The sequence below is a fragment of the Aquarana catesbeiana genome, linkage group LG02 (assembly GCF_042186555.1).
Source record: "Aquarana catesbeiana isolate 2022-GZ linkage group LG02, ASM4218655v1, whole genome shotgun sequence".
Lineage (NCBI taxonomy): Eukaryota > Metazoa > Chordata > Amphibia > Anura > Ranidae > Aquarana > Aquarana catesbeiana.
Window position 1 is genome coordinate 512,221,371 of NC_133325.1, and position 16,959 is coordinate 512,238,329.

Sequence of the window (16,959 nt, forward strand, 5' to 3'; positions counted from 1 at the left end):
TACAGGCACTTACAACCACCCTGCCTGAGGATGGGTTTGTTGATTAAGGACTGGGCTTTAATTACTTTAAAGAGGAGGTAAACTCTCCCACTCTGATGCTGCTTTTCATTTAGTCCATTATAATAAGTAATTATCAAACTATAGCCACTGTAATCCAGCCCAAATCACATATTACTTACTGTTTAAAGAAACTTTAAAAAACTTGTTTCCAGGGGTTAGGCAGCGCCATATTAAGTATTGTTTTCTGAGTCCACAGTAGAGTGTATTTCCGCCCTAACATTGAGCACTTCCTGTACTGTTAACCAAGCCTCCTTCTCAATCCAACGTTTTTATGGCAACCCTGTTTCACTGCTCATAGCTGACTTGTTTTATTTTATAGTATTTACTTGTGCCTATTATCTAGTGTTTACCTGTGTCAGTCTCATCAGCTTCAGCTGATAAGGCTGCAGTAATCCTGTCCAATGCCCAAGTTTACACTGCATGTGATGTCACATGGTCACATGGGGTGTAGTAGGAAGCTCTGAGTGATTATGCAGTCTCGTGGGATTTCAGAGTTGTGCCGTAGGAAGATCTGATAATAGACAGATAAGTACACAGAGTGTGCCGTAAATCAGGGGAGATCTGGGCATGCTCAGTGAAGTCATTCTAAAGAACAAAAAGGATTGCAACAATACTAAGCAAGTAAGGAGATATCTACAAGCAGTGTTCAGTAGGTTTTTTATGCTGATTTACATGGGACAGTTGTCGGGGAGAGTTTACAACCACTTTAACGACCGCGCTATAGCCGAATGATGGCTACAGCGCGGCTCGATAACTCTGGGAGGGCGTACATTGCTCCCGCACAATCTTGCTCCCGCACGCCCCCTGGGGCGCGCACCCAGGAACATCCTTGACTGCTGGGTCCCGAGGACCCGGCGCATCACGGATCACGGTAAATGGCCGCTGACAGCAGCCGTTTACCGCGTGATCGCTCCGTCAAATGACGGAGCGATCACTAGTAAACAAACCAGCGTCATATCCGGTTCCTCTCTCTCATCTCTGTACAGATCGTTACAGAGAGGGGAGAGATCAGATGCTGCTGCGGCGCTGTGGGCTTTATGTGTAGTGCCCACAGTGCTGATTTGTGCCCACTCCAGCCATTCAGCCATCCATCCATCCTCGGCCAGCCATCCATCCATCCTCGGCCAGCCATCCATCCATGCACGGCCAGCCATCCATCCATGCACGGCCAGCCATCCATCCATGCACGGCCAGCCATCCATCCATCCTCCGCCAGCTATCCATCCATGCTTAGCCAGCCATGCTCAGCCAGCCATTTATCCATCCATACTCAGCCAGCCATCCATACTCAGCAATACTCATCTATGCTCAGCCATCCATCCATACTCAGCAATACTCATCCATTCATCCATGCTCATCCATCCATACTCAGCAATACTCATCCATCCATGCTCAGCCATCCATCCATACTCAGCAATACTCATCCATGCATCCATGCTCAGTCATCCATCCATACTCAGCAATACTCATCCATCCCTAATCAGCAATACTCATCCATGCTCATCCATCCATACTCAGCAATACTCATCCATCCACCCATGCTCAGCCATCCCATCCACCCTCAGCCATACCCAGCAATACTCAGCCGTACCCAGCCATCCCATCCGTACCCAGCCATACTCATTCATGCTCAGTCAACCCATCCATGCTCAGCCATCCCCATCCATGGCTCATCTATCCCCATTCATGCTCATCCATGCCACATCCATGCCACTACAGTGCCTCACAAAAGTGTAATAGGTAGTCAAATTAGATTTGACATTTATGCCCCTAAAACGCCTGATGGCGCTCCCTGCTTGTTGAGCCTCTCTATGTGGCCAGGCTGTGTAAAAGTCTCCCACATTTGGTATCGCCGTACTCAAGAAGAGTAGGAGAATCTATTTTGGGATGTCATTTTTGTTATGTGCATGCTATGTGTTAGAAATATTGTATAAATGGACAACTTTGTGTAAAAAAAAATGCGTTTTTATTTTCTTTACATATATTTTACAGAAACTTGTAGAAAAAATGACATGTTCAAAAGACTCATTATGTCTCATAGATTATACGCTGGGGCATTTTTTTCCAAAATGGGGTCATTTTTGGGACGTTTCCATTGTCCTGGTGCTTCAGGGCCTTCAAAAGTGTAAGAGGTAGTCAAGAAATTATATCTGTAATTTATGCTCCAAGAACGCCTAACGGTGCTCCCTGCATGTTGGGCCTCTGTATGTGGCCACGCTGTGTAAAAGTCTCACACATGTGGTATCGCCATACTCAGGAGGAGTAGTAGAATGTGTTTTGAGGTGTAATTTGTGCTATGCATATGCTGTGTGTGAGAAATAACCTGCTAATATAACAATTGTGTGAAAAAAGAAAGAAAAAGAAAAAAAATCTTGGTTTTGCAAAGAATTGTGGGAAAAAATTACAACTTCAAAAAACTCACCATGTCTCTTAAGAAATACCTTGGAATGTCTACTTTCCAAAAAGGGGTCATTTGGGGGGTATTTGTACTTTCCTGGCTTATTAGGGTCTCAAGAAATTAGATACATTTTCAGAGATTGGCACCATAGCTTGTGGACTCTATAACTTTCACAAAGACCAAATAATATACACCGATTTGGGTTATTTTTACCAGAGAAATGTAGCTGTGTAAATTTTGGGCAAAATTTATGAAGAAAAATTACTAATTTGCAAAATTTTTTAATGGAAACTAAGAAAAATGCATTTTTTTTTACAGAATTTTCGGTCTTTTACCTTTTATAGCGCAAAAAATAAAAAACCCAGAGGTTATTAAATACCACCAAAAGAAAGCTCTATTTGTGTGAAAAAAAGGACAAATATTTCATATAGGTACAGTGTTGCATGACTAAGTAATTGTCATTCAAAATGTGAGAGCACCGTAAGCTGAAAATTGGTCTGGTTAGGAAGGGGGTTTAAGTGCCCAGTGGTCAAGTGGTTAAAGTGGAGTTCCGCTTAAAAAAAAAATTAAAAGTCAGCAGCTACAAACACTGCAGCTGCTGACTTTTAATAAATGGACACTTATCCTGTCCCAGGGTCCAGCGATGAGGGGGAACAAAGCCCCACTCATTTCCCCCTCCTCTCTGCGGCGCTGGCATTTTCACTGTGGGCGCCCGGCTGTGGCTTCACAGCCAGGCACGCACTGCGCATGCGCGAGCTGCACTGCGTGCTGTGACTGGCCGGTAGGGTTGTCCCGATACCACTTTTTTAGGACCGAGTACAAGTACCGTTACTTTTTTTAATGTCACGTGACAGTGTTTTTTTTTAACAGTGCTTTCTTTTTTTTTGGGGGGGGGGGGGGTTGACGGTGTATGTGTTTTTTTTTTTTTTTATTTACAATTTTTATTTTTTACAATAATATTTTTTTTATTCTTTATTGCAATATGTGTTTTTTTTTTTTTTTTTTTTTTTTTTTTTAATCAGCCCTGTTGGGGGGCTTTGGTGAGATATCAGGGGTCTTAACAGACCTCTGATATCTCCCCCTTGAGACAGAGAAAGAGACCGAGGATAGATATTCCCCAGTCCCTTTCTCGGCAGCCTCAGCTGCACTAAGAATGAATGGAGAGAAGACAGCGGCTCCTCTCCATTCATAAACTGAGACATCGTAATCACAGAAGATTACAATGCTTCAGTTATGTGAATGGACAGAGTCAGCTGACTCTGTCCATTCACAAAGGAAGGAGGAGGAGGACAGCAGAACAGAGGGGGAGAACGGAGGGGACAGCAGAGAGGGACAGCAGAACGGAGGGGACAGAGAAGGAGAGGGGGGCAGCAGAACAGAGGGGACAGCGGAGGGGGACAGAGAAGGAGAGAGGAACGGCGGAACGGAGGGGGACAGCGGAAAGGCACAGCAGAACGGAGGGGACAGAGAAGGAGAGGGGGATAGCAGAGCGGAGGGGACAGTGGAGGGGGACAGAGAAGGAGAGAGGAACGGTGGAACGGAGGGGGACAGCGGAGGGGGACAGAGGAACGGTGGGGGCATGGAGGAGGATGCAGTGACAGTCAGCGGTGACCGATCACCGCTGTATGTCACTAAGGCCGCTGAAAGCCGCTGGGGGAGAATCTTGTAATTCCCCCATGCGCTGATCACAGCTGACTTCCAGGTATCGGGGGAAGCATCGGGAGCATTTGCCCGAGTACAAGTACTTGGGCAAATGCTCGGTATCGGTGCCTATACCGATATTAGTATCGGTATCGGGACAACCCTATTGTGGAACTACTGTTGCGCTTCTGGGAACTTTGTTGAAATTATTCCTGAACCTTTGCGTCACTTACTACTGAACCCCGGCACTCTGTGTCCCTTTAAGCCACAGCCAGTATTCAGTGAAATGAAAATCACACCCAACCACTTTTTCTCAGCTGCGGGGGCCCAACTGATCCTGCACACAGGCCCACTGCTTTCAGAAGATGCCCCTGAACTGAGCTCATCATTGCGCATCCACGCAGGCTGGATGCGAGAGGTGGATCAGCAGGATGAGTGTGCCAGGACAGGTAGATGTGTCTTATCTCTGCTTCCTTTCACCACTCTGCATATCATAGATGAGAAGAGGGTACAGCAGTGGGGAAAATGAGCAGAAGGGATTCAGAGGTGGAACAGAAGAGCAGGAGGGTACAGTGGTGGGGCAGATGTGCAGGGAGGTACAGTGGTGGAAGAGATGAGAAGGGGGTTCAGCAGTGGGACAGAAGAGCAGGGGGTACAGTGATGGGCCAGAGGAGCAGGGGGGTTCAGTGTTGGACCAGATGAGCAGGGGGGTTCAGTGTTGGGCCAGAAAAGCAGGGGGGTAGAGCAGTGGGGCAGATGTGAAAGGAGGTGTATTGATGGGGCATATGAGCAGGGGGTTACAGTGGAGGGGCAGGAGAGCAGGGGGAACAGAGGTGGGGCAGAAGAGCAGGGGTACAGAGGTGAGACAGATGTGCAGGAGATACATTGGTGGGGCAGATAAGAAAGCGGGTTACAGTGGTGGGGCAGATGAGCAGATGGGTTCAGTGTTAGGACAGATGAGAAGGTGATTCAATAGTGAGACAGAAGAGCATGGGGATATGGCAGTGGAGCAGATGTGCAGGGAGGTACAGTGGTGGGGCAGATGAGAAAAAGTGTACATTGATGGGGCAGATGAGCAGGGGGGTTGCAGTGGTGGAACAGAAAATCAGGGGAGTACAGTGATGGGACAGATGAGCAGGGGGTTACAGTGGTGGGACAGATCAGCGGGGGGGGGGGGGGGTTCAGTGTTGGGCCAGATGAGAAGGGGGTTAGGGTGGTGGGAAAGATGAGCAGGGGGGTTCAGTGTTGGGGAAGAGGAGAAAGGAGGTACATCGGTGGAACACATGAGCAGGGGGTTACAGTGGTGGAGCAGAATAGTAGGGGGAACAGAGGTGGGACAGATGTGCAGGAGGTACAGTCGTGGGGCAGCAGACAAAAGGGAGTTACAGTGGTGGGGCAGATGAGCAGATAAGTTCAGTGTTAGGACAGATGAGAAAATGGTTCAGTGGTGGAGCAGATGTGCATGGAGATACAGTTGTGGGGCAGATAAGAAAGGGGGAACATTGGTAGGGCAGATGAGCAGGGGGTTACAGTGGTGGGACAGAAGAGCAGGGTGGTACAGAGGTGGGGCAGATGAGAAAGGGGATACATTGGTGGGGCAGATGAGAAAGGGGATACATTGGTGGGGCAGATGAGAAAGGGGGTACATTGCTGGGGCAGATGAGCAGTGTGGTATAGTAGCTTACAGCGGTGGGGCAGATGAGCAGGGGGTTACAGTGGTGGAGCAGATGAGCAGGGGGGTACAGTGGTGGGGCATATGTACAGTAGTGGGGCAGATGTGCAGGGGGTTACAGTGGTGGGGCACAGCATTTACTTTATAAAAAATCCTTTTCGTGATTGAGAGTGTGAAGTTGACATTTTTTGTTATAAAATCGGATCGCTAAATTTCTTTGAAAACATTTATCGGCACACTGTGCTCAAAAGATTGCCTACCCCTGGCTAAGAATCATCTTTATTCTATAGATACATTTACTATTTTCCCAGAAATGTTCATAATATATACAATATCACCACAGTCAGTATTAAAGGGAAAGAGAACTCAATAATGGCACCTCTCCTCCTTCCACTTTCTGCTTGAGAAGCTGTTTCTATCTCCTTTGACAAATGCCACCATTATTATTTTAATATCATTGCAGCCATTTCTGAAAAATAACCCCCCCTTCATTGATGTCAGTGTCAGCAATATTAACACATTAGCCTCATTCACACGAGGCGGACTCCGTTTCCACGGAGGCCGCCTCGGTCCGCCGGCTCAGCGGGAGATCTCTCCGTTGATCTCCGCTGAGCCAGCGGATGACAGGTCCCTCTCTGCTCACTGAGAGGGGAGGGGCTTGTCAGGCGCCGCTGCTGCCTATGGAGGGATCAGATGAAAACCGACATCATGTCCGTTTTCATCAGATCTTACCTGATCCGATCCGCCAGCAACGGATCTGGACATAGGGCCATCCGTCTGCTTTTTGCGGATCAGACCGGGTCGGATGTCAGCGGAGATGTCTCCGCTGACATCCATCGCTCCATAGGCTAACATAGAGCGTCAGTTCAGGTCCGCCGTCAAAACTGACAGGCGGACCTGAACAGTCCGATCGTGTGAAAGGGGCCTTAGGTGTATGTGTCAGCATTAATAACCTCCCCTTAAATGGTGTCAGCAAGAATAAATTCCTCTCTTAATTTGTGTTTGGTGACAGCAATAATAAAGACCCCCTGCACTGGTGTTTAAAGATTAGGTATATATATATATATATACTATCCCTGTTGGATTCATTGACTTCAGTGCTGGTTCCATTCAAGTGGCAGGTGCTGAACTGCAAAGAGTAATCCAGTACTTGGCACCCCACTGCCCCTCTACATTGTTTCTAGTGAGACTTTGCGTGCCATGAAAAGAAGGCCCCACATGGCACTGGCAACGTACGGCCCACCAATTGAACAGTACAGTTCTACATTGAGAAATTGCTTGAACTGTGTGTTTACTGAATACCTCCCAAATGTCACGGATCCGCCGGGACCGCCCTGGGATTTGATGTAAGTCCTGGAGTCCCAGCGAATCAAGGCTTGAAGCAGAGTCCAGTGACGGAACAAGCTCTGGCACTTGGCTCTGGGGACTTGCCCAACAGGAGCGTACTAGCACGGGCACAAGTTATATATGCCTGCAGCTTGTGGGGTCAAGCACGGCACATCACAGTGGTGGAATGCCCCCTGTTGTGGAGTCCCTCTGATTGGTGTGTGCAGTGAGTGGTGACTCACCTGGTCTCAATGGAGACGTGTCTTGCTGTGTGCACAGACAGGGGCACTGTGTGATCAACACAGAGGAGGCCAGCACCGGGCACAAGTTACATCTGCCCGTGGCTTGTGGGGTCCCATCGGCACATTACTGTGGTGGAATGCCCCCTGTACTGGAGTCCCGATGATCGTGTGTACAGTGAGCACTGATTCCCCTGGTCTCAATGGAGACATGTCTCGGCTGTGTGCACAGACAGGTGGCAGCAGTGTGTAAACAGCAGAGAGGTGGCCAGTGCCGGAGTCAGGACATCCAATACTGTGTACACACAGCTTAGCACCCCGACCTGTAAGTCATGCAGGGTACTACACACCGAAATCCGGCTCCTCATTTCTTCTTGTTTCTTCATACAGTGAACATTAGTAGTAAACTTGGCGTTGTGATGGGGAAATGTTATATTTCAAGTGCATTTTGGAAGTGGTATGTCCTTTGTGCCTACAGTCTGGTGGTTATGCTGAACTGTGGTGGGATTTGGGGTAACAGGCACAGATGATGTCCAGGGTCCCGGGCATGGCTCTATGAGCAGAGAGCTTGAGTGCAAAGTCATGTGGGGCTCATCTGATTTTTGCAGAAAATGTTCCCACCGGGTTTTTTTATAGTTGATTCCTCAGTTCAGCACCAAAGAACATCAATGTCAGTAGCAACTATCTCTCCTGCAACCTAACCCACTAGAACTGCCATAGTTACATACTGGTCAGTGGGTCTTATCACAGGATAGAGCAGCATAGACCTGCCTTGTGTAGCAATTAAGAGAAACGGGTCTGATGGCTTTTTTCCATTGTGTGTGATTTTTTATTGCTCTCTTCAGGTAATAAACGTTATTAATTACTACAGGAAGCAAGCTTATGCTGTTCTCTCCTTTTTTCTCAATTGTCCCTCTGGAGTTCCCATTCCTCCTTTGCTGAGATGTGTACAGTATATATATTTAGTTATTTTTGTTATTTTGTCTATTCCTATGTCACTTTCCTTGAGATCTGGATTCTTACTTACTGTTTCATTTTTATTATGTTGTATCATTTACAGCAGGGGTAGGCAACCTGGGGCCCTCCAGCTGTTGTGGAACTATATTTCCCATGAGGCATTGCAAGGCTGGCAATTACAATTACCCCCAGAGGCACGATGGGACTTGTAGATCTGCAACAGCTGGAGGGCCCCAGGTTGCCTACCCCGATTTACAGTAAATAGTATTTTTTTCACCCCCTTTCTGTATTTTGGAAAGTAGATAACCCCTCTATTTTGTGCTACCTGAGCGCCACAAATTGTTAGTTCTTTCTGGGGATTAACATCACATGTGCATAAAAAAAGTAAAACTTCAAAAAGGAAAAAAGTGAAGTGCTTATCTTTCTTAATCTGGTTTGTTGCATCATATAATTTGCTGTAAAATTGTGGGCGGCATTTAAATGTAACATTAAGCATAGCTCCCAACTGTCCCTGATTTCGAGGGACTGTCCCTGATTTGGAACAAAGTCCCTCTGTCGCTCTTTCCTCCTCATTTTGGTCTGATCTATATATAAAAATGTATATAAAAAAACATATGGAATGCAATTTTTATCTTTCATAAAAATGTTTCCCAGTGCTAAAAGTTCTAAATTGCTGCATTGGCAAAGGTCAAAAGGCAGTATAAAGGAATAGCGGTGGTAAAAATAAAGCACTTGAGGGTTTAACTAATCATTTTTTTTTTGTATAATTATTCTTTAAGGGCATGTCCAATGCCTACATACTTTTGCTAATAGGTGTCCCTCGTTCCCATCTCAAAAAGTTGGGAGGTATGATTTACTGTAATTTTGATTATTATTATTTTAAATTGTTTATATCATGTAAATAATTTTAAGAAAGCATCTGAAATATTCCACCTCCAACACAAAAATAACTGATGCACTTTAGAAAATACCTTTCAATATGTGTTTTAAACAAACTTACCATTTTCATTACAAGGCCATTTTGAACCTCATTGTTGAAGATTTCTATCTTCTGCGTCAGCTCCTGTATGTCAGGCTTTTTTTCTTCTGACTGTACATACTGGACCTGAAATATATGCATTTAAAATAAAAAAGTGATTGTTATTATGGCACTGAGAAATGTTTGAACGTTTGAATTAATATTTCGGTAGAGAAAGGCCAAATATGTTTACATTCCGCAAGCTGCATACACACTGTTTGGCATTTCTGTTCACTACCATATGGAGAAGAGCAGAGATGCTCTAAAAGTATATCAACTCAAAATGTAAACTGAATTTTACCTCCATAACACAATATATAAGCATCGTGTTATATCGCTTTTATAAGAAGCAGGAGGGGATGTCCAACCGATTGACCAGCCGGAGCTTCCACCAGCTGATCATAGTAGCAGGCAAAGACAGGAACTGCTCTGTTACCCTCTATGATATAGGAAACCGGAAGCACAGAGCAAACATCACTTCTGGTTTCCCTGGTGCCATTTTTATAAATGTAAAGCATTTGATCACACCAATCTTGGTGCGATCAAATGCTTTTAAGGACAGAGGAGGGACCTGGGGTCTTATTTCCCCTCAGATCTCTCCATAAAGAGTACCTGTCGCTGCCTATTGCTGTCCCACAAGAGATGTTTACATTCCTTGTGACAGTAATAAAAGTGCTAAAAAAAAAGTAAGCACCCCCATTCCCCGTAATCGCACACATCCGTCCCACATGCATGCAAACACAGATCATCCCACACATGTGAGGTATCACCATGATAGTGAGATCATGGGCAGTAATTCTAGCACTAGACCTCCCTTGTAAATCTAAAGGGGTAACCTGTAAAGGCTTTTAAAGTGTCAAGTATGGATAGTAAAATTTACGTTGTTTGCGGTCGTTGCACGTGTGTGCGCAATTTTGAAGTGAGACATGTTTGGTTTGTTACTCGGCATAACATCATCTTTTATATATTACCAAAAAATTGGGTTATGTATTGTGTTTTGTTTTTTGTTTTCATGAAAAAAGTGTATTTTTTCCCAAAAAACTGTGTTTGAAAAAACTCTGTGCAAAGACCGTGTGGCAATAAAAAAATCACACACACATTTATTCTCTAGGGCCTCTGCTTAAAAACTATATATATATATATATATATATATATATATATATATATATATATATATATATATATATATATAATGTTTGGGGGTTCTAAGAAACTTTCTAGCAAAAAATAAAAAACATTAAAAGGTCGCCATAAAGCCACTTTCATTTTTAAAAGCCTCAGACTTTCCTAAAAGCACCCCAAAAGCACATAATAACAAACATCAACCCTTTATATTTTCCATCCTGAGAAAAATTTTTTTTTTCTTTTTCATCAGGACAAGTAGATAGTATTGAGGGACAAGTAGATTGGACCCCGATTTAGTTCCTTGGACAAGTATTTTTTTTTTAAATTGTCCACAAGGTAAACGGAGTAGTCTCCCCACCATTTGCAATAATGAATGGGACAAGACATGGATGTCCATTGTCCCCTTTACTGTTTGCGCTGACCCTTGAACCCTTTTTGTGTAGGATACGGCTTAATAGGGACATTTGGGGAGTAGGTATAGGAGGAATTCAATATAAAGTAGCAGCACATGCAGTTGATATGCTTTTTTCAATGTCCAATCCTGTTATTTCACTCCCAAATCTTTTTAAGGAAATTGAGCTGTATAGTACATTATCTTACTTTAAAATAAATCTTTCCAAGTCAGTAGCTTTGATGGTAGCAGTCCCGAAGGAAATGATGAAGTCAATAAAATTAAATTACAAATTTAAATGGGCGGACCAGTGTCTGAAGTACTTAGGGACCTGCATTGCAGTAGATCCCACTAAAATATATGAACTAAATTTTTTGTCAGTACTAAGTAAAGTACATGGACTACTGGAGGGCTGGCATAAGGGAATACATTCCTTGTTCGGAAGAAGTAATATAATTAAAATGACTATCTTACCAAAATTCTTATACCTTCTTCAGTCACTTCCAATTTCAATACTGAGGAAATTCTTCAGAAATATCCAAACACTATTTACAAAATTTATCTGGGCGCATAGACAGCCAAGGATTAGGAGGACATTATTGTCACTACCAAAACAATATGGGGGGTTGGCGGTACCCGATATGTATAACTATTATCAGGCAGTACATCTAGGCCGACTGTTGGATTGGTGTCAACATGGAGATCTGAAAATCTGGCCTAGTCTAGAGCAAGCACAGTGTAGGGAGTTACCGTATTTATCGGCGTATAACACTTACTTTTTTCCCCTTAAAATCAGGGGAAAATCGTGGGTGCGTGTTATACGCCGATTCCCCGCCGATTGTGAGCCTTTTGGCGGCTCTCGGCGGCTTTTGGCCGCTCTCGGCCATTCTCTGCGGCTCTCGGCCGCTTTCGGCCATTCTCGGCCGCTCCCGCGTGAGCCGCCGAAAGCAGAGTGCGTCCGAAAAGCCGCCGAGAACGGCCGAGAGCCGCCGAGAATGGCCGAAAGCCGACGAAAGATGCCGAGAATGGCCGAATTTTCAAACACAGTGCAAGGCAGATGGACACTGACAAGGCTGCAATGAGGGACACAGCTGCAATGAGGGACACTGACAAGGCTGCAATGGGGGGACAGGCTGCAATGAGGGACACTGACAAGGCTGCAATGATGGACAAGGCTACAGATGGACACTGATGAGGATGCATTGATGGGCATTTAAATGTAAGATTTTTTTTTCTTAAACTTCCCTCCTAAAAGTTTTTTTCCTTAAAAATCCCTCCTAAACTTGGGGTGCGTGTTATACGCTGGCGCGTGTTATACGCCGATAAATACGGTATTACATAGAGCACCTTGGTGCTATAGAAATCTCGCATCTGATACGAAGTTGCACCCAACAATAGCACCTACACTACAGATATGTTATAACCTCTTATCCGAGGATAGGATATCTACACAGAACTCACCTTTGGTACCTATATTAGGTAACCCGCAATTCATACCAGGTACACAGAAAGGACCTTTTGAGGTACTGAATAAACAAGGATTATATCAGGCTTCGCACTTTATGAGATCAGGTAAATGGCCAACACTGCAGGAATTGATGGACAGAAAAGGCCCTTTTCAATTAGATTTCTGTGAAGCGGCGCAATTAAGACACTTTTTAAATACTGAGATACTACCAGGTCTTTTGGACCATAGTTTTACGCCATTTGAGAAATGTTGTATGGAAAAGGAGCCAATCACGCATGCAATATCTAAAATGTATGTGTTACTGTCTAAACCACCGGAGAACTTTCAGTTGCCCTTCTTTCGAAAATGGGAAATAGATCTGGGGAGGACCTTTTCGGAGGATCAATAAACAAATATGATACAATCCATATTTAAAACAACGACATGTACAAAGTTACAGGAAACAAATTATAAAATTATCTCACAATGGTATAGAACCCCAGAAATACTTCAAAAGTGTTTCCCGAACACATCAAGTGAATGCTGGAGATGTCAGAGGGAGCAGGGAACCCTGTTACATGTGTTTTGGTCCTGTCTGAGAGTTGAGAAATTCTGGAAGGAAGTACGGGAGATCATTCAAAAATTTAGTGAAGTAGAGATACGCGAAGACCCAGCGTTATTTCTTCTGCATCTGTCAGAGATCCCGAGGAAAACATATAGGAATTCCATCCTGTGTCATTTAGTGAATGCAGCCAAGGCATGCATACCCCTTAGGTGGAAACAGACACAACCACCTACTGTGAGTATGTGGCTTAGGAAAGTGGAGGAGGTGAACAGGATGGAAGACCTAGTATGGACAGCCAGGAAAAAAAGAGAAATATATTTGGAAATCTGGACACCATGGAATTGCTATATTTCTTCAGAGGAAGGAAAAAAGAAAATCGATACAACTTAGAGAGGGGTGGAGGGGTGAGGAAGAGATGAAAATGGGAACTTGGGGTTTTCTTTTTTTTTTTTTTTTTTTTTTTTGGGAGGGGGAAGCAAGGAGAGGAATGAAAATGAACTACAAATAATGGTTGAAGTTGAAATACTAGAAGGTAGTAGCCACATACCGACCAGATCTTGGTACAGTGTTGTCCCAGGACCGGGCATAAAATAACAGCACTGGAGGTGGATTTTAGAGGGGAAAATTTCCCCATTTAATCTCCTGTTCTGTTTTGTTTTCTTGTGTTTTTTTTTCTCCTCCCCCTCCTACTTAGTGTTTTTTAGCTTCATTGGATATCATTATAGGAAAGATCAGGTATAAAGGGAATTGAATGTATTGATTTATTGTATTTTGTGCTGTATATACACAGGAATGGAATGTTAAGCTATGGAAAGATTGTTCATTTAGGTTTTTTTTGTCCTTGTTTAAAAAAAAAGAAAAAGAAAAAAAAAATTGTCCATACCTCTGCTAAATGCTTTACACGTTAACATAGTTTAACACACCATAGAAAATAGCTAATAGTTAGTCTCATTTGCCTGGACTTGTTTTGTAATGTTAAAGATGTTTGGTAACGTATCCAAACCACTTCCTCTATCATCCACAAATGTACCACAGACTAAGGTGTCCATTTGTCACCTTTTAAATGCAGATCTTATTGTCCAAGAACAGGATGGAGGGTGTGAAAATTGTTGTTCTAGTTTCATAAGCCCATCCAATGGTGTCAGGAAGGCTTCATAAGTGTTACGCCTTCAATTTAGATGAGTGAATGCGTGAAATGTCAAAACACTTGAGTATAAATGTTAAAACAGCATTATGTGTGGAAATAACGTGACACATGCAGTACAGTGTAGTGAGGAATGCAAAGCCCTGTACATTGGGAAGACTAAACAACATCTCAACAAATGGGCCAACATATGAGGGCAAGTTTTACAGCTCAAGACTTCCTGATGTAAATTCTCTCTTACATAGTCTTTACCATAACAGAAGTCCCCATGGGAAGATTTCCCCTGTATTCCAGTTAAGGTCCAAATGCTAAATAGATGTGCTAATTCCTATTTAGTATTTGGATGTTTTCTGAAGTGTTTGTGTATTCAAATGTAGTGTAGTTTGCAGCTTTTTTATTATATTTTTTATTTCTTTTTTGGGGAATTAACACTAAGCGCAGAAGTTTTACATACACATTCTTAAGGTGTTGATGGGATTTGGGTTCCTTAGGTTTGAGGTGGACCTCATGGTTTCACCATTTGGTGAAACTAAATTTTTGCACTGCATAACCTTTGCCCTTGTAAAAAGGGTCCATGGCAGCCAAATAATCTAAAAGAATACACAAGTAAGCCCCCCCACAATAAAGCGGTGGGCTATCAGCAGCCATATTGGTGGTGTGTGTTGAAACTGGTTGGGAAAATCTGTGTAGGGAATGTGACTTTGTTATACAGTGCACTGTGGTGAACTTCATTCCCTTGTGTACCCCCCCCCCCCATGTTTATAGTATCATAGCCCTAACCTTCTTAGGACTCTCTTTTTGTGTCTGTATCACTTCTCTGCTATCCCTTTGCAACTTTTTCTTTTCTTATGTGGTTAGTGTCTTTTTTCATTAATTTAACATTTTTCTATTTTATTTTCTGCTAAAGTTAAAAAAATAAACATAGTATGCCTGTCTTGGGTTTATAAATTTATAAAAACAGTGTATGTATGTGTGTGTGTGTATATATATATATATATATATTAATATATACGGTATGTAGCCAAGTCCCGGGCCTCTCCAGGCCTAATGGTGACCTCCAGAGTTAGGGACAGCCGACATCCTTCTATGTAGAGTGGGTTACAAGGCATGGTGAGTGCAATGCAAAGTAGATTAATGGGCGCCACACACTTCTTGAATGCAAAGAGATTTATTGTCTCTTAAACAGAACTGTGGGAGAGAGGGTTAGGGCCAGGACACCCTTTAGCAGTTGCAATGTTAATTGTCAGATTCCGAGATCTCTACAGGTAGACAGTCATGCAGGGAAAGGCATCCAGCAAGACACCACATCTGCACGAGTAGGAACGCTGTCTCCTATGGCAACAGTCTTGTAACAGTTTCTAACACAAGTTGCAACAAACTCCTTTACTTCCTCTACAATCTCCTCTTGTAGATCTTCACTCAACTGAGCTCCCAGTCTCTCTCACTAAACATGCTGATCCACTGCCACTGGATCCCCTGAGCTCTTTCAATCTTCTCACACAGTATCTTCCTCAAGCGTCACCCCCACGTCCCTGCTGGGTCCCTAGCTTGGCACTCACAGATACTCCTTAAGCATCACCCCATTGGCTTGCCCAGTCCCTGGCTTGACACACAATACTGCTCTGCAAGCGTCACTTCCACTGGCTGGGTCCCTGGCTTGGCGTCTGCTGAAGTTTCCCAATTCTTCACCCTCCCAAGTTGGTGAGAACACTGCTCTGGTACTTGCTCCAGCAACTCACAGTGGTCCCCAGTAAAAAGGTGGATTGTCCCTTAATGGTGACAGCTTCCCCTCTGACCACGACAGGTTCTCCGGCTGGCAGAACCGTCCCTTCTGGTTGGACTGCAAGCCGCAGTCCCAACCCGATGCTGCTCTCCTGCTTCTGGATAGGCCCCTCAGACAGCCTAGCAGCCAGATGTCCCCTGGATAGGCCTCAGGTCTCTGGCATAGCAGCCCGGGGGAGTACAACACACGTCCACCCAGACAGCAATCCAGGTGGCACAGAAACCCGATCACCTGACTCCACCCAAATAAATAGGTTGTACCAGAAGGCCAAGGGACTCAAGAAAATCAATGCCCATTGGTTGAGATACACCATATACTCCTAGTTGTGCACTCCACAAATCTGGCCTTTATGGAAGAGTGGCCATAAGAAAGCCATGAGAAGTCCTGTTTGCAGTTTGTGAGAAGCCATGTGGGAGACACAGCAAACATGTGGTGTAGAAGGTGCTCTGGTCAGATGAGACCAAAATTGAACTTTTTGGCCTAAAAGCAAAACGCTATGTGTGGTAGAAAGATAACACTGCACATCACCCTGAACACATCATCTCCACCGTGAAACATGGTGGTGGCAGCATCATGTTGTGGGAATGCTTTTCTTCAGCAGGGACAGGGAAGCTTGTCAGAGTGGATGGGAGGATGGGTAAAGCCAAATACAGGACAAACTTAGAAGAAAACCTTAGAAGAAAATCCGATCGTGTGTATGCCTCATCAGACTTTTTTTTTCGAAAATTCTGACGGACCTAGAAATGGAACATATTCTAAATATTTCCGACGGAACCATTTCCTATCAGGAAAACCGCTCGTCTGTATGCTGTTTCGACAGACAAAAAACGACGCATGCTCTGAAGCAAGTATGAGACGGAAGCTATTGGCTACTGGCTACTGAACTCCCTTTTTCTAGTCCCGTCGTACGTGTTTTACGTCACCTGGTTCTGGATGGTCGGACTCTGGTGTGACCGCGTGTATGCAAGACCGATTGAGCGGAATTCCGCCGGAGAAAGCTTCGGAGTTTATTCCGACGGCAAAACCAGTCGTGTATACAGGGCATTAGAGTGTGCAAAAGACTTGAGACTGGGGCGGAGGTTCACCTTCCAGCAGGACAACAACCCTAAACATACAGCCAGAGCTACAATTTAATGCTTTAGATCAAAGCATATTTACGTGTTAGAATGGCCCAGTCAAAGTCCAGACCTAAA

General features: G+C 44.2%; 1 protein-coding gene across 1 annotated transcript in view; it reads right to left on the bottom strand.

Annotated features, from left to right (window-relative positions):
* Window positions 1-16,959, bottom strand: part of RASSF5 (Ras association domain family member 5) — a 112,666-nt gene that overhangs the window by 51,254 nt on the left and 44,453 nt on the right. The window contains exon 2 of the mRNA XM_073615777.1: window positions 9,294-9,398. Within this exon, the coding sequence (XP_073471878.1) occupies window positions 9,294-9,398 (105 nt within the window). The remainder of the gene's footprint in view (window positions 1-9,293; window positions 9,399-16,959) is intronic.